Source organism: Haliotis rufescens, unplaced genomic scaffold (genome assembly GCF_023055435.1).
Source record: "Haliotis rufescens isolate VD_foot unplaced genomic scaffold, xgHalRufe1.0.p SCAF_3, whole genome shotgun sequence".
NCBI lineage: Eukaryota > Metazoa > Mollusca > Gastropoda > Lepetellida > Haliotidae > Haliotis > Haliotis rufescens.
The window spans coordinates 57,940,956-57,960,292 of NW_025964001.1; the positions used below are offsets into that span (position 1 = coordinate 57,940,956).

Here is a 19,337-nt window from a genome sequence, read left to right on the forward strand (position 1 = left end):
GATGGTGCTGGCAGAGGGTATCCTCCAAGCTATTGCTGCAATACAAGATAAACCTGCCAGCATATTACATTTACAAAACAAATTGTCATTCAACCATCGTCATCATCAACGTGGTCCAACTTGATATTATATTTTCTTGAGCCTAAGGTCCTTTACATGTTTTTGTGCGAACCATACTGGAGTTCGGAATGACAATACTGGTCATTTATTTACAAAATACTTATTCTGTGTAGTTTTACTATTTTAATGGTTTTGTTATTTTTTATGGATTTTATGATCTGGTATTTTGTACATTTAACCTTAAGCAAACCTTATACGGAAGTCATTGAATCCTCAAGTTACAGATCGGTTCAGTTTGTTTTGTTTCCACCGTTCTCGTTCTGACAACAGTGGCGAAATGGCAGCTGTGATGAAGTGATGTAGGAAGTCAAAATAACAAGGAGAGATGCCTGGGATGTATTCATGAAGTTATCAAGGACTAACGAATCAAAGTCATATTTGGATAATGTTTCAGAAAAATGAAATGAAATCCAAAACTGAGCGGTAAGATTCTCCCTGTCTTGACAAAACTCTCGGCATGTAGAAAACAAAGACATCAAATGTATATGTCAGAATCCGGTGTTTTGTACCAAGCCATGTTCCTCCTCTAACAGTTTATCATGGTCGATTGTTGTATCATAGATTATTGTTTCAATTAATTATGGGGAAGTAAACCTGTATTTGTTTTATCCTTCATTCTGAAGGTTTTGTGCAATTACATGTTGTTAAAATACGGATGTACGTTTCTGATACAGTAGATTGCTCTCTCATACACTGTGAGATGCATCGTAGATAGACTTGAGGTGCATCATTGATGGACTTGAGGTGCATCATTGATGGACTTGAGGTGCATCGTTTATGGACTTGAGGTGCATCATTGATGGACTTGAGGTGCATCGTTTATGGACTTGAGGTGCATCGTTGATGGACTTCAGGTGCATTGTAGATAGACTTCAGGTGCATCGTAGACTGACTTCAGGTGCATCGTTGATAGACTTGAGGCACATTGTAGACTGACTTCAGGTGCATCATAGACTGACTTCAGGTGAATCGTAGTCTGACTTCAGGTGAATCGTAGTCTGACTTGAGGTGCATTGTAGACTGACTTCAGGTGAATCGTAGTCCGACTTCAGGTGCATTGTAGATAGACTTGAGGCGCATCGTAGACTGACTTCAGGTGCATTGTAGATAGACTTGAGGCGCATCGTAGACTGACTTGAGGTGCATCATAGACTGACTTGTTCATGCAGTAATTGGTTCATTATTGTGTGTGTATAATAGACCTGGACCCCGCTTCAGGAAGCAGTCTTAGCGCTACGGCTATCGTTGATATATGTAAACTATGGGCGTTACAATTATCTTAGCGTTACAACTATCGTAATGGGCGGAATCCCGCCATTTTTATGGAACATTTTTTTATGAATCCCCCTAATCTCTACTCCCCCACCCCCCTTCTTAAACAACCTTCACCCATACAACAATGTAGAAAAGTAATTGTCTTGCAAGTCTTTTGTACGTATGCCATTGCAAATGTTGGCTTGTGTTTTGTATTGTTTATGGTTGTCACATTCCATTCAAAGTGTATGCAATAGATTGTGAGGGTAGCATGTTATGGTTCTTGATGATAGTCATGTTTGGGTAACCATGGTAACACATATCATTACACAGAGATGACAACAACGTAGGACAACATTATGCAGATATATATTCATCTTCCCCGTCATATATCACTAGTACTATATTTATGATGCTTACTTATGATAACAAGTCAAAATTAAGATCACATGCTGATCCTGTCAAATGCATCTTCCCTAGGCAATAGAATCAACTAGCCTTTATATCAAAGTCTTTTTTCCACCCTTGCCACATCAAGCCCACTTTCCTGTGCTAAAAGTCAACATCAATGATTTAACGCTGCCTGTCTTTGTTAACATGAATATGTCTCTTCATCTTTTAACCCCCAAAACGATTGCCTATGTTTTTGTGTCATGGATGAAGACGTGAATGTTTTCGTTATCTCATGAAAGAGGTCATCATCGTCTATGGTAGTCGTCATTTTTGTGAAGCTGTACGAGATCAGAACAGCGATCTGATTGGATATCGTGGTTTCATTATAAGGGGCGCAACTCTTGATCTACGCGAGGTGGCGCCAGGGTCGAGCCAAGAAAAGTGGCCTTAGTGTGGCAAGGGTAGATACTAGGCTTTGATATAGGCTAGTGGACAAGGTTGCCTTGGGAAGATGACCAAAATATTTTGTCCAATCATATAACATATAACATGTAATCCTGGTACTGGCGGGTGTATATTTCCAAGGATAATGGTTATGTTGAAGCACATGCCACTATGCCATCTACACAATGCTGTATCCTGAATATCTTATGGTGAATGTATTTTGTAATCATGTGCTATATCATATATCTGTTAGTATGATAAGGGGTCTGTATAGGAGAAAACATTTATTTTTATAGTTTGTGGAAAGTACTTTCAAAAAGGAGCTCAAGAAGTGTGCATGCTGATACTGAACGTGAACGAATATGATTGTGTTATCGAAGACGTCAATTGAAATTGTTATGATTGTTATAAGATATGTTTATGTGAATGAGAGCTAGACTTTGTTCATTTCAACACATGCATATCTAGGACTTATTTAAATATAAGGTTTAAATGTATCAAAAAGGCTGATTTAGAGGTTTTTAAAAAAGCATTTTAACATTTAAGCATGAGCAAGTCTTTGACCCAAGATGATTTTTTTGGGACACGTAGATCAAGACTATAAAAATTTGCCAAAAAATTCGTCTTGGTCACAGATTTGCTCATAGTTAGATTTGGTTTTAAGTTGGAAAAATCAGCATTTTTTTCTAATATTAGCCTTTCAGAAGTAAAAGAACTCACAAGTGTAAGAAAGAACAGCGTTTCTTGTCAACCATTTGAAATCTTTTTAGAAATGTCATACCATACAAAATTTGTCAAAACTTTAAGATTTATTATTTCTAATTGTCCAAAAAGGGCCCTTACCCTACATCGTGTTTTATGACATCAGACATTCCAGACTATAAGTGGGATAACTTTGTCAAGGTATTTTTCAAGCCTCGTCGGAAATGGAAGTCGCCAGGTTGAAACGAGTGCCGTAAAGCTCGAGAAAGCTGCTTTCTAATTGGCTGATGTTGACTTCTTGTTAGTCATTTTAGTGGTCGGTCAAAGTTCGCAAAAGGTCGTTCTGACGTGACCTGTAAAGGGATGTCCTCAGATCTTTGTTTAGCGGCAGCGGGAACTCAGATCTGAATTTTATGAGATTGCTGGTTGTTGTTAAAAAAATGTTTTGTGGGACCCAAAATAGCTGTTCCTTCTTGTATGTCTTGATGTCAGAAAAATGTCCAACAAAATCCCCCCCCCCCCCCCCCCCCCCCCCCCCTACACATCGTTAAACAGCTGATCCAAGATAATCACTAATGACATGAGTTGTTCCCCCTATTCCAGGACACAAAAACATAAATTCATAAATATCCAGAATAGTATTTTCACATTAATTTTCCTTGTAACTTTCTTTGTAATGCCAGTATTGATACCTGCTTTACATGATACATCATCTTATCTTATTATGGGTGAATCTAGATCTTTGTTGTCAGGTGTACCAATTATATATTTCGGTTCATGACATGACATCTTAGGGATGTCTGCTGGACTGTTTTAGTGTTTTCCTTTTTGTAAGAAACACATTTCTAAAAATATTGTTTAGATTTTTTTGTCCAAATGAAAACTTCGGGTGTCATTGTGTATTCCATTACCTGGGGGGGGGGGGGGGGGGGGGGGGGGGTGCGGTCGGGTAGCCCGGGTAGCCCAGTAGGTAAGGCGTTCGCTCGTCACACTGAAGACCCGGGTTTGATTCCCGACATGGGTACAATGTGTGAAGCCCATTTCTTATGTCCCCCGCCGTGATCTTGCTGGAATATTGCTAAAAGCGGCGTAAAACCATATTCACTCACTCACTCCATTACCGGAGTCACACTTTTTAACTACCTTGTGAAATTAACACTTTAACATGGAGAAAGATTGCAATGTACGTGCAATAATCTTTAATGTGATGTTGAACCCCATTTCACTTCACCCCCCTCACCATGGAGGGAAATCTCTCCCATTGTTAAAACGTTTTGCATGAAAGTATCATTAATAGTATGTAACCTTTATGAATAGTTTAATTACATCTTGATATCATGTTTTTCAATATCTGTTATTAAAATAAATAAAATTTCTTTATGTGAGTGTGATAATATTTTAGCAAATGGATAAAAATATGCACATTTAGTCTTTCCCTTATATTTCTTACATGTAGAGACTTATACTGATGTCAGATGGTGTTATGACTTAGACTACAGTGCAGTGGCATTAGAGTTTAAAGAACTTTACAGTGAGATTTCATCGCATGTTTGCTGTATGCAATATTAATTCGCGATCTATGTCAAAATAGGAATCAATTGGTATTTCATTTGATACAAAGTGACATATCTGATGATTTGACTTTTTGTCTGTTATCATTGGCTGAATAGCCTCATTTTTGTGACAGATTTTTTTTAACCTTTGTGTTGTTAAAACCTTCCATTTCAGTAGACGGTCACCCTCTGACCTCCTCCAAATCCAGAACATACCAATCAAAATCATATACACCATGTCAATAAAACAGTCCGCATGATTTTTGTACTCAAGGTGGATGTTGATATGATTACTGCTGACTTTCAAGATTACATGGCACATGATGCTTTAGTTACTCCCATCAGTATTTGAACATGATGATCTTGCTGCAAGATTCTGCAGTGTGACCTGACACATTCCAGTGGCCATCTTCCCGAGGCAAGAGAGTTAATTGACTTTAAAAGTCCAGTTTCCACCCTTGCCGAACTAAGCTGGAATTACTGGGCTCGATTGTAGCGCCACCAGTGGCTGTTACCAGTCATGTCCCTTCTAAGCCTCTACTATGGACCAATCAGATCCACCTCTCGTTTCACCTGGGTTTGCTTCACACAAAATGGTGGCGCCCAGTCAGGACGATCTGATCGATAATCAAGATCTATATTGTGATAAAACGGGTCTTACATCGCGAAATGCGTCAAATCACGTGAGCACCTTGATTAAAAACATGAAAAGATTTGGAAAATAGCTGCTGACAACGAGTTGGCGGTGCATATGCTTTGCAAATCCTGCAATCGACCGAAATCTGCATGACAGCTTACGAACCGGATTTCGATTTTGGTGCGCGATTTTGATTGGACTATGCATAGACTGGTTAGTTCAGCCAAAATGTAACTCCATAATACCAGCTTAGTTCGGCAAGGGTGGAAACTGGACTTTTATAGTCAGTTAACTCACTTGCCTCGGGAAGATGTCCAGTGGCTGGGCAACAATATCACTTGTGTGTATAAGTATGATATTGTCTTGAAGTATGTTATATTTTGTGCAATACACATTACTTCTCTTAAATCACAGCATTTCTTGTAAATCCTTGCAATAAGCAGATGGTATTTAACTGATATCTAATCTACAGTGGTCCCTCGCTACAACGCTACCAATGGGGTCCAAATAATTGGTGGGCGTTATAGACGATGAGCCGTTTAACCGAGGCCGAGGCGGGGGAGCGCGCTCGGCAAATCTCAAATCATCAATATGTGTTTATCTCACGTCACGTCAAAATAGTATATATTTTTATGGACCTAGATCTACCTGTAATATCATACATTTATTAAATGTGTCACATTTCACAATGTCTGAAATACGTATTCCATTTCAATTTATCATTTTTTATGTTTTAAAACAGATTATTAGAACTCCATTCAGCGATAAACGGTTGATTATGCAATGAGAAGCGTTATGTGCAAATGAACAACGAACAATAATACAATTATGTCTGTGTAAAACTCTCAGTAATAAAAGTGTACATAAATTTTGGGAGCCATGCGTTACCGCGCGTAGTAACCGAGGTAGCGCTTTATCGAAGAGCGCAATAGCGAGGGATCACTGTATTTGTGACTGTTGTTGGGTGTGTGAAAGGTGTTATCCATATTGCTATGCATATATCAGCTCTCCCGTCCATGTATGATCTGCTGAGAGTAAGGAATGCTATGCATATTTCACAGTGAAAAATACCCATGGACAAACATACCAACTTGCTGATGGTATGGTTGAATTTTATTGTGTTAAATGTTTTGTGATAAGCTGAATTTTGTGATAAGCTGATCAGTCATATAAAACAATGATTATCACTTTTTTCAGTCTTATTCTTGAAAATTGTATGTATATATGTTACTGTTGACAATGCATTGAAATGGAGCACATGGAATATTTGTTGTGCAGTATTTGTGCACTTTAGTGATCAAATTCATAATGTATTTTTCTATGATTGATTGTATTTTGTAATTTTTCTGTTTCTAAGTTATATCATTTTATTATTTGTCAATAAATGCACCAATAGAATGCTAATTTGTTGAAAGTGATCCCTCGCTACAATTCTACCTTCGGGGTCCAAATAATTGATGAGCGTAATAGATGATCAGCGGTTTTATGAAGGTCGAGTTGTAGGTGGTGGATGACCAACAAAACAGTTTACATGCTCTGCCTACCTAACACGATCTACGTTGCACGTTTCTGAGTTTCAAAAAAAGATTAGAATAGAAGTTATTTATGATTCTTAGTGTAAAAAAAGATTTATCGAGTATTAATATGCGCTTTAAAATAAAACATCACATCGTATTGCTTCAGGTGAATAAGCAGGTAGAATCTAGATCTATAACAAACATGGTCAATAAAAGTATGAAATTTTATATACAACATCACCAGACATGATGATTTACCATTTAAAATGTATATCCTGCTCTCAAAGGCATTGTTTTATAAGTAGAGATTAAGATTACCGTGGGGGGTATGGGTGGCTCAGTCGTCTGAGGCGCCGTGATTCGCTGTGCAGAGTTGCGTCCCTTGGACACGCCAGAAACCTATGATTGTGGGTTCGAATCCCGGTTCGCCCCGATTATGTTTCTAGGTTTGTCAGCACCATACCCGTGCTCGTCGGTTTCACCGAAGCGGTTAACGTCTGAGACCTGCATCACTTCGGGCTTTCCTCCCACATTAAGCTGACACGCCGTGATATAACTGGAATACTGTTAAAAGCGGCGTTAAACCCAACTCACTCACTCACTCACTAAGATTACCGTGTGTAATTTCTCGTAAACTAAGCCGGAAATAGCAATCAGCTGTGCACAGATTTCCTCCCAATTTGTATTTGGTCTTTATGTTTATGGTAATGCCAAGAAAACATGATGACAGAAACAAACTTCTTCACTTTATGTGTTTTCAGATTTGTTGGTGTCATTGAGTTTTCAGTGCTCAGAACTTTCAGTTTTGTCATCCACATTGTTCAGCTTCCCATGCATTAAATGAGGCCTGAGAGTCTGAAAACTTAGACTGTTTCACCACATTGAAAATGCTAAAGTTTCCTGTAGTTTTTCCAAGCACTCTCCTTCTACATGTACCCTTCTCTGCAAATAGCAGCAATAATACTGATTTGACGTATTGCAGTATTCACTCACTCCTAGTGTACTCATCACAGGGAATAGCAGCAAGATTGCTGGTGTGGCATTATGCAGTACTCACTCACTCCTAGTGTACTCATCACAGGGAATAGCAGCAAGAGTGCTGGTGTGACATTATGCAGTACTCACTCACTCCTAGTGTACTCATCACAGGGAATAGCAGCAAGAGTGCTGGTGTGACATTATGCAGTACTCACTCACTCCTAGTGTACTCATCACAGGGAATAGCAGCAAGATTGCTGGTGTGGCATTATGCAGTACTCACTCACTCCTAGTGTACTCATCACAGGGAATAGCAGCAAGAGTGCTGGTGTGACATTATGCAGTACTCACTCACTCCTAGTGTACTCATCACAGGGAATAGCAGCAAGAGTGCTGGTGTGACATTATGCAGTACTCACTCACTCCTAGTGTACTCATCACAGGGAATAGCAGCAAGAGTGCTGGTGCAGCGTTATGCAGTACTCACTCCTAGTGTACTCATCACAGGGAATAGCAGCAAGATTGCTGGTGCAGCGTTATGCAGTACTCACTCACTCCTAGTGTACTTATCACAGGGAATAGCAGCAAGATTGCTGGTGCAGCGTTATGCAGTACTCACTCACTCCTAGTGTACTCATCACAGGGAATAGCAGCAAGATTGCTGGTGCAGCGTTATGCAGTACTCACTCACTCCTAGTGTACTCATCACAGGGAATAGCAGCAAGATTGCTGGTGCAGCGTTATGCAGTACTCACTCACTCCTAGTGTACTCATCACAGGGAATAGCAGCAAGATTGCTGGTGCAGCGTTATGCAGTACTCACTCACTCTTAGTGTACTCATCACAGGGAATAGCAGCAAGAGTGCTGGTGCAGCGTTATGCAGTACTCACTCCTAGTGTACTCATCACAGGGAATAGCAGCAAGATTGCTGGTGCAGCGTTATGCAGTACTCACTCACTCCTAGTGTACTCATCACAGGGAATAGCAGCAAGATTGCCGGTGCAGCGTTATGCAGTACTCACTCACTCTTAGTGTACTCATCACAGGGAATAGCAGCAAGATTGCTGGTGCAGCGTTATGCAGTACTCACTCACTCCTAGTGTACTCATCACAGGGAATAGCAGCAAGATTGCCGGTGCAGCGTTATGCAGTACTCACTCACTCCTAGTGTACTCATCACAGGGAATAGCAGCAAGATTGCTGGTGCAGCGTTATGCAGTACTCACTCACTCCTAGTGTACTCATCACAGGGAATAGCAGCAAGATTGCTGGTGCAGCGTTATGCAGTACTCACTCACTCCTAGTGTACTCATCACAGGGAATAGCAGCAAGATTGCTGGTGCAGCGTTATGCAGTACTCACTCACTCCTAGTGTACTCATCACAGGGAATAGCAGCAAGATTGCTGGTGCAGCGTTATGCAGTACTCACTCACTCTTAGTGTACTCATCACAGGGAATAGCAGCAAGATTGCCGGTGCAGCGTTATGCAGTACTCACTCACTCCTAGTGTACTTATCACAGGGAATAGCAGCAAGATTGCTGGTGCAGCGTTATGCAGTACTCACTCACTCCTAGTGTACTCATCACAGGGAATAGCAGCAAGATTGCTGGTGCAGCGTTATGCAGTACTCACTCACTCTTAGTGTACTCATCACAGGGAATAGCAGCAAGAGTGCTGGTGCAGCGTTATGCAGTACTCACTCCTAGTGTACTCATCACAGGGAATAGCAGCAAGATTGCTGGTGCAGCGTTATGCAGTACTCACTCACTCCTAGTGTACTCATCACAGGGAATAGCAGCAAGATTGCCGGTGCAGCGTTATGCAGTACTCACTCACTCTTAGTGTACTCATCACAGGGAATAGCAGCAAGATTGCTGGTGCAGCGTTATGCAGTACTCACTCACTCCTAGTGTACTCATCACAGGGAATAGCAGCAAGATTGCCGGTGCAGCGTTATGCAGTACTCACTCACTCCTAGTGTACTCATCACAGGGAATAGCAGCAAGATTGCTGGTGCAGCGTTATGCAGTACTCACTCACTCCTAGTGTACTCATCACAGGGAATAGCAGCAAGATTGCTGGTGTGACATTATGCAGTACTCACTCACTCTTAGTGTACTCATCACAGGGAATAGCAGCAAGAAAGCTGGTGCAGCGTTATGCAGTACTCACTCCTAGTGTACTCATCACAGGGAATAGCAGCAAGATTGCTGGTGCAGCGTTATGCAGTACTCACTCACTCCTAGTGTACTCATCACAGGGAATAGCAGCAAGATTGCTGGTGCAGCGTTATGCAGTACTCACTCACTCCTAGTGTACTCATCACAGGGAATAGCAGCAAGATTGCTGGTGCAGCGTTATGCAGTACTCACTCCTAGTGTACTCATCACAGGGAATAGCAGCAAGATTGCTGGTGCAGCGTTATGCAGTACTCACTCACTCCTAGTGTACTCATCACAGGGAATAGCAGCAAGATTGCCGGTGCAGCGTTATGCAGTACTCACTCACTCCTAGTGTACTCATCACAGGGGATAGCAGCAAGATTGCTGGTGCAGCGTTATGCAGTACTCACTCACTCCTAGTGTACTCATCACAGGGAATAGCAGCAAGATTGCTGGTGCAGCGTTATGCAGTACTCACTCACTCCTAGTGTACTCATCACAGGGAATAGCAGCAAGATTGCTGGTGCAGCGTTATGCAGTACTCACTCCTAGTGTACTCATCACAGGGAATAGCAGCAAGATTGCTGGTGCAGCGTTATGCAGTACTCACTCACTCCTAGTGTACTCATCACAGGGAATAGCAGCAAGATTGCCGGTGCAGCGTTATGCAGTACTCACTCACTCCTAGTGTACTTATCACAGGGAATAGCAGCAAGATTGCTGGTGCAGCGTTATGCAGTACTCACTCACTCCTAGTGTACTCATCACAGGGAATAGCAGCAAGATTGCTGGTGCAGCGTTATGCAGTACTCACTCACTCTTAGTGTACTCATCACAGGGAATAGCAGCAAGAGTGCTGGTGCAGCGTTATGCAGTACTCACTCCTAGTGTACTCATCACAGGGAATAGCAGCAAGATTGCTGGTGCAGCGTTATGCAGTACTCACTCACTCCTAGTGTACTCATCACAGGGAATAGCAGCAAGATTGCCGGTGCAGCGTTATGCAGTACTCACTCACTCTTAGTGTACTCATCACAGGGAATAGCAGCAAGATTGCTGGTGCAGCGTTATGCAGTACTCACTCACTCCTAGTGTACTCATCACAGGGAATAGCAGCAAGATTGCCGGTGCAGCGTTATGCAGTACTCACTCACTCCTAGTGTACTCATCACAGGGAATAGCAGCAAGATTGCTGGTGCAGCGTTATGCAGTACTCACTCACTCCTAGTGTACTCATCACAGGGAATAGCAGCAAGATTGCTGGTGCAGCGTTATGCAGTACTTACTCACTCCTAGTGTACTCATCACAGGGAATAGCAGCAAGATTGCTGGTGCAGCGTTATGCAGTACTCACTCACTCCTAGTGTACTCATCACAGGGAATAGCAGCAAGATTGCTGGTGCAGCATTATGCAGTACTCACTCACTCTTAGTGTACTCATCACAGGGAATAGCAGCAAGATTGCTGGTGCAGCGTTATGCAGTACTCACTCACTCCTAGTGTACTCATCACAGGGAATAGCAGCAAGATTGCTGGTGTGACATTATGCAGTACTCACTCACTCTTAGTGTACTCATCACAGGGAATAGCAGCAAGAAAGCTGGTGCAGCGTTATGCAGTACTCACTCCTAGTGTACTCATCACAGGGAATAGCAGCAAGATTGCTGGTGCAGCGTTATGCAGTACTCACTCACTCCTAGTGTACTCATCACAGGGAATAGCAGCAAGATTGCTGGTGCAGCGTTATGCAGTACTCACTCACTCCTAGTGTACTCATCACAGGGAATAGCAGCAAGATTGCTGGTGCAGCGTTATGCAGTACTCACTCCTAGTGTACTCATCACAGGGAATAGCAGCAAGATTGCTGGTGCAGCGTTATGCAGTACTCACTCACTCCTAGTGTACTCATCACAGGGAATAGCAGCAAGATTGCCGGTGCAGCGTTATGCAGTACTCACTCACTCCTAGTGTACTCATCACAGGGGATAGCAGCAAGATTGCTGGTGCAGCGTTATGCAGTACTCACTCACTCCTAGTGTACTCATCACAGGGAATAGCAGCAAGATTGCTGGTGCAGCGTTATGCAGTACTCACTCACTCCTAGTGTACTCATCACAGGGAATAGCAGCAAGATTGCTGGTGCAGCGTTATGCAGTACTCACTCCTAGTGTACTCATCACAGGGAATAGCAGCAAGATTGCTGGTGCAGCGTTATGCAGTACTCACTCACTCCTAGTGTACTCATCACAGGGAATAGCAGCAAGATTGCTGGTGCAGCATTATGCAGTACTCACTCACTCCTAACGTACTCATCACAGGGAATAGCAGCAAGATTGCTGGAGCAGCGTTATACAGCATTCACTAACTCACTCCACATGTACTCATCACAGGGAATAGCAGCAGGGGGCACGGGTGGCCCAGTCGTCAAAGGCGCTGTGATTCACTGTGCAGAATTGCGTCCCTTTGGCACGCCAGAAATCTATGATTGTGGGTTCGAATCCCGGTTCGCCCCGATTATGTTTCTAGGTTTGTCAGCACCATACCCGTGCTCGTGGGTTTCACCGAAGTGGTAAACGTCTGAGACCTGCATCACTTCGGGCTTTCCTCCCACATTAAGCTTACACGCAGCGATATAACTTGAATACTGTTAAAGCAGCGTTAAACCCAACTAACTCATTTAATAGCACCAAGATTGCTGTTGCAGTGTTATGCAGTATTCACTCACTCTACATGAACTCATCACAGGGAATAGCGGCCAGACTCCTGGTGCAGCATTCTGCAGTATTCACTCACTCACACTACACCTATTTTTCAAGACCGCGCACTTCTTGCCTTTTATCCCCAATTGAATCTGTGTCCTCAATCGAGGGTTATGCACTAGTAATGACGTTATAAACTACCGGGCAAAAGAAAGTTTTCACCGACTTCACTTGACCAAACACCAAACACAAAGGCATATGTGAGATTTATGATGATTAATTTATAAACAGAAATCATTTTCCATGAATAAGAATGAAAATGCATTGTAATGCCGATATTGCATTTTTTCGCAATACACAAAGAAAGAGTCAAGGGGTCCAAATTAAAAATTACACAAATCAGAGTTCATTGAAAAAGTGCATGAAGAGTCCATTGTTGACACAGTAGTCAGGTAACACGTCATCAATAGCGAGTGTGACCACCCTGGGCATCCATGCACGCCAACACACGCCTCATTGACGTCGTCAGTCGGCGGATAACGTCAACAGGAATCCTGTTCTATAAGTTCAATAGAGTCTGTTCAAGCTTCTGTCGGTTCGCTGGAGGCGTTACATGTTGTCTCAGCTGACGATCAAGATGATCCCAGAGATGTTCAATGGGGTTCATGTCTGGAGAACAAGTTGGCCAGGGCAATACGTTGACGTTAACGTTGTTCAGGTAGTCTTGATCAATTCGGGCGGTGTGAGGCCCTGCGTTTTCTTGTTGCAAAATTAATCCTCTTGGCTGATGTTGAATAAAGGGCAAAAGGTCTCAACACTTCATCACTGTATCGCTGAGCATTCAGGTTTCCTCGGATGATAGCCAGCCGTGTTGTAATCTGGCCACAAATGCCACCCCATACCATGGCGCCTCCACCTCCAAACGGGTGAACTTCTCTAATGCAGTTTGGCGCCAGTCGCTCTCCCCTTCGTCGAAAAACTCGAACTCTGCCATCGTTCCTGAACAGACAGAACCGACTTTCATCTGTAAAGAGCACTCTCGCCCAGTCACGTCGCTGCCACCGACGTACAGTTCGTGCCCATTGCAGTCCGCGTTGACGGTGTAGACGGGTCAAGGCCATTCCACGGAAGGGTCGGTAGGCTCGTATACCAGCCGTACGAAGTCGTCGAAGGACTGTTCGTCTGCTGATGGCATTCCCTAGTGCTGTTGCCTCCGTTGACGTCGCCGTCATACATCTGTTTCGGAGGTGAATATGCCGGATGTAGCGCTCTTCGGCCGGTGTTGTCACTCTCGGTCTTCCCGATCTTGGCCGGTCTTGAGTCTGTCCTGTCTGTAGGTTCTGGATATCTGACGTAGAGTAGACCCAATATTGGCCATACCGATCGTTCTGTCTCGTTGCCATTGTGCAAGTCTGGGCATATTCTTGGTGGTTTTTTGCTTACTGAATGCCTGCTCTGTCCAACGTCGGTATTTATGCCACAATCACGCACGTGCATTTGGACCAATGTCTCAAAATCACGTTTTGCACGTTTTCAACAATGCATGATTTGGAAAGCTGCTTTCGAAAATCTGCGTTGTTGTCGTCATGTTGCATTTGGGCGAATGTTTTCTGCGGGGATTCAAACCTGTACCAGCTGTTTTGCTTTTTATACAACTATTTTTAAAGTGAAAGATTTCCTTTGCCCGGTAGTTTATATCAGACATACACTGAACGTGAAACGAATCACTCTCAGTATTGTTGATTGAATATTTCGTGAGATGAACTTGACCTGCATGTGATGGAGTTAATGAGAATGGATTTACATGTCTTCAGGCATAATCTAGCATAATCGCATCAGGGAACACTAAGATTGTGTCTTCACCCATTGTACCATGTGTGGCATCAGACGGGACTGGATGTCTCGAATGCAAATTATCCATGAATCATTTGATTGATCTTTAATAAGTGAATGACACTGAGCATTCGGTTAACTGTTTCTGGCAGGTCTTGAAAACGTGTTCACGATGTCAACTGTATGACTGCACGAGGCATTGCTGTTAAACACTGTTAAAGAGTGGATGGACTTCATATAAATTTTGTCTGCATCATCTACGTATCAACAACACGATATACACGTTTACATCAAAATAGACCTGAACACATGTAATGTATTTGTTTGGACTAGTGAATTTTAAATTTGTGAAAATATTTCTGCATTACATCGCAATTATACACTGTTGGACCCACTTGTTTCTGTTCTCTCATTTAAAGTTTGACCTTAACCTCCTTTGGTTTTTAAGTACATACACGAGGCACACTTACATTCAGTCTAAGGGTTACTGGATTACGTGACTGACCACCACAGTGGAACTACGCAGTGGAAGTACGCAGTGTCTGCAGGATACATATAACACGCAGGTATTGTGTTAGACCGTGGCTTGCTTCTGTCAACGCATGTAGTATATTAAAGATACGCCACGCCACTGACTGTAACACGTCCGGCGCCCGCGGCTTGCTTCTGTCAACGCATGTTTTATATTAAAGATACGCCACTCCAATCACTGTAACACGTCCGGCGCTCGTGGCTTGCTTCTGCCAACGTATGTTTTATATTAGGGGGGTCATAGTACTACGGGTCAGGTCCAAATACTATGGGGTTCTAAATATTTCTTTACACCGGCGCTCGAGGCCTGCTTCTGCCAATGCAAGCAGTATATTACAGATACCACACGCCGAAAACCGTAATTCATCCGGCTTGTTTCTATAAACATGCAGGAAATTCAAAAAATGCATCTTGTGTGTCTCTCTTAACTGCATTTGCTTCCTCGAAACAAATGTTATGATAACATGTTTGGTGCGTCCCTTTGGTGTGTTAACGTTCAATGTCTGCAAATGAAAAATGTAACACGTCCAACGTCCGGCTTGTTTTGTCAGCACGCAGTATGTGAAGAAATGCAACCTACCTTTTCTTTCTGTTCATTGTTTCCTGTGTCTAATCTTAAAAACTGTTTAGTACTTTCTTCTAATATGTTTTAGCACATCTTCTTTCCATGTTTTGTCCATCTTCCCGAGGCAAGTGAGTTAACTGACTCTAAAAGTCCAGTCTCCACCATTGCCAATCTAGGCAGGAATTCCTGGGCTCGATCGTAGCGCCAAGTGTGGTTATTACGAGTTATGTCCCTTCTAAGCCTCTCCTAAAGACCAATCAGATTCCACCTCTCGTATCACTTGCATTTGTTCCAAACAAAAAGGCGGCGCCCAGTCAAGACAATCTGCTCGATAATCAAGATCTATATTGTGATAAAAGAGTGCTTACATCGCGAAGTGCATCAAATCACGTGAGTACCTTGATTAAAAAGATGAAAAGACTTGGAAAATATCTGTTGACAACGAGTTGGCGGTGCATATGTTTTGCAAATCGCCCGAAATCTGCACCACAGTTTACGGACCGGATTTCCATTTCGTTGCACGATTTTGATTTGACTAGCAAACACCCGTTAGTCCACCCAAAATGTAACTCCATAATACCAGCCTAGTTTGGCAAGGGTGGAAACTGGACTTTCATCGTCAGTTAACTCTCTTAACTTGGGGAGAAGTGTTTTGTCATGTCGTTATGTTGTTTTCAGGTGTTTTTGTATATTGTCTTGTAGCTTGCATGTGTTTTGTTATGTTGTCATGTTGTTTTCAGGTGTTTTTGTATATTGTCTTGTTGCTTGCAGGTGTTTTGTTATGTTGTCATGTTGTTTTCAGGTGTTTTTGTATCTTGTCATGTTGCTCGCAGGTGTTTTGTTTTGTTGTCATGTTGTTTTCAGGTGTTTTTGTATATTGTCTTGTTGCTTGCAGGTGTTTTGTTATGTTGTCATGTTGTTTTCAGGTGTTTTTGTATATTGTCTTGTTGCTTGCAGGTGTTTTGTTATGTTGTCATGTTGTTTTCAGGTGTTTTTGTATATTGTCTTGTTGCTTGCAGGTGTTTTGTTATGTTGTCATGTTGTTTTCAGGTGTTTTTTGTATATTGTCTTGTTGCTTGCAGGTGTTTTGTTATGTTGTCATGTTGTTTTCAGGTGTTTTTGTATATTGTCTTGTTGCTTGCAGGTGTTTTGGTATGTTGTCATGTTGTTTTCAGGTGTTTTTGTATATTGTCTTGTAGTTTGCAGGTGTTTTGTTATGTTGTCATGTTGTTTTCAGGTGTTTTTGTATATTGTCTTGTTGCTTGCATGTGTTTTGTTATGCTGTCATGTTGTTTTCAGGTGTTTTTGTATATTGTCTTGTTGCTTGCAGGTGTTTTGTTATGTTGTCATGTTGTTTTCAGGTGTTTTTGTATATTGTCTTGTTGCTTGCAGGTGTTTTGTTATGTTGTCATGTTGTTTTCAGGTGTTTTTGTATATTGTCTTGTTGCTTGCAGGTGTTTTGTTATGTTGTCATGTTGTTTTCAGGTGTTTTTGTATATTGTCTTGTTGCTTGCAGGTGTTTTGTTATGTTGTCATGTTGTTTTCAGGTGTTTTTGTATATTGTCTTGTTGCTTGCAGGTGTTTTGTTATGTTGTCATGTTGTTTTCAGGTGTTTTTGTATATTGTCTTGTTGCTTGCAGGTGTTTTGTTATGTTGTCATGTTGTTTTCAGGTGTTTTTGTATATTGTCTTGTTGCTTGCAGGTGTTTTGTTATGTTGTCATGTTGTTTTCAGGTGTTTTTGTATATTGTCTTGTTGCTTGCAGGTGTTTTGGTATGTTGTCATGTTGTTTTCAGGTGTTTTTGTATATTGTCTTGTAGTTTGCAGGTGTTTTGTTATGTTGTCATGTTGTTTTCAGGTGTTTTTGTATATTGTCTTGTTGCTTGCAGGTGTTTTGTTATGTTGTTATGTTGCTTGCAGGTGTTGTGTTGCGTTGTCATGTTCTTTTCAGGTGTTTTGTTATGTTGCTTGCAGGTGTTGTGTTGCGTTGTCATGTTGTTCTCAGGTGTTTTGGTATGTTGTTATGTTGCTTGCAGGTGTTTTGTTGCGTTGTCATTTTGTTTTCAGTTTTTTTGTGGAGTACTGTACAGAATGAAGTTTGCAGCTCTCCTGCTTCTGGGAATGTTGATGGCACGAGCACAGAATTTTGGTATTAGTACCAATAGAATACTTCATATTGTTCCATAGTCCATAACTGGTATTAATCTTCTAAAACTGTTTGTCGTTCAAGGCTTTCCAAAGTAAAACGTCAGTCAATTATCCACGATTGTCCAATAACTGTGACGTTATAGCCGATAAAATATATGCATATAAATTCATTTACTTTTACATAATTTATTCACTCTTATGATGGGTCTTTTTAAAGATTAAATCGAACTGTACAAAATGAAGTTAAATAGAAGTGTTTGACACCCATCTCTTTCAAACTTTCCCAAAACCTTTGTCAGCTCCATTTGGACCCCAAACCCTATTTTGACCAATAACCTTACTCCTGCAGATAGATGTGACGTTGTCAACTTCTTGTGGTGGATGGACGACCTCTGTCATTTGACCCTTCTCAGATATTACGTCACCCTCGACGGTGTTCTGACACAGCAAGACATCCACAGCACCCTCAACGCTGTCTGCAGGTAAACCTTGCACATCTTCGCTTACCCAGGGTATAATATCTCCATTCTATTGTCATAAATACCCTTTACAGCTTGGTTTGGAATGATGAGATGCTAAAAATAGCCATCCAATCAAATTGCACAGGTGAGCGAGGGACGTTCGGTGCTAAGTTGGATATAATAGAGAAGTCGAAGATGATGTCACGAAGCCGTGATGGCGAATGGGTTCAGGGTTTTTAATGGACGAACACTTCGTCCAACAAATAAAGTTATCTCATTTAAAAAATATATCTACAGAATATAAAATCAAATCCAAATGGAGCCCAGAACAATGCTCATTTTCTAGACTGATCAAATCATTCTACACTTGAATTGGTTCATTTTATCATTTATTCTCTAGGGTCTGGGAGACAGACTCTGAATTGATCTTAAAATGGAGATAGGATATATTTGTATGTACCCTTTGTAAGCACCGGGCATCTGAGGAGCATCAAATATTGTACACAAGCCATCACGTGCCACGTGTTGTGTGATATTTTTGCTGTTGTGAAAGTGTTACATCAGTTTATTCCACATTAACTGATCAACAAAACAATCTGATACCTAAACCCTGTTCTGATGTGTGTTAATGAAGATTACACAACAGCTCGGACCTTGCTCTACACGAATAAATGCCGATGGGTTAGATTAGAAAAGCACTTCTAGTTCCATATTACAATCAAAAGTGTCTACGGTGTGAGTATGGCTTTACGCTGATTTGAGCAATATTCCAGCAATATTACGACAGGAGACATTAGGGCTTCACGCATTGTAACCAAGTGGGAAATGGAACCCTGGCCTTCGGCATGACGTGCGGACGCTTAACCATCAGGCTACCCCACCGCTCCGGGGACAGTAACAATCAAAGGTAGACATTCACATGAGTTAGATATTTGGTTCTGCGTTTTACACTTGGGATGAGTATTCTACAGACAAACTTCAATATTTAAATACTTTTTAACATGCCGTTTTTTTAATTGCCACTTTGATTGCCGCTTTGTTGTAAAATCGTGAATGACTACAGTCACAGCATATGCCCGATGACATGCATATGCATACATAAGTTTCACAAAGTAAACTGCCGGGAAAAAGATAGTTTACATCCTTGTTTGATGGTAGTCACGGGTGGCCCAGTCGTCTAAGGCGCCGCGATTCGCTGTGCAGAGTTGCGTCCCTTGGGCACGCCAGAAACCTATGATTGTGGGTTCGAATCCCGGTTCGCCCCGATTATGTTTCTAGGTTTGTCAGCACCATACCCGTGCTCGTGGGTTTCACCGAAGTGGTAAACGTCTGAGACCT

At 41.9% G+C, this 19,337-nt stretch overlaps 1 protein-coding gene across 1 annotated transcript in view; it reads left to right on the forward strand.

Annotated features, from left to right (window-relative positions):
* Positions 1–19,337, forward strand: part of LOC124126789 — a 172,404-nt gene that overhangs the window by 148,677 nt on the left and 4,390 nt on the right. The window contains exons 2-3 of the mRNA XM_048403138.1: positions 17,458–17,539; positions 17,888–18,020. Coding sequence (XP_048259095.1) covers positions 17,482–17,539; positions 17,888–18,020 — 191 coding nt within the window. The 5' untranslated portion in view covers positions 17,458–17,481. The remainder of the gene's footprint in view (positions 1–17,457; positions 17,540–17,887; positions 18,021–19,337) is intronic.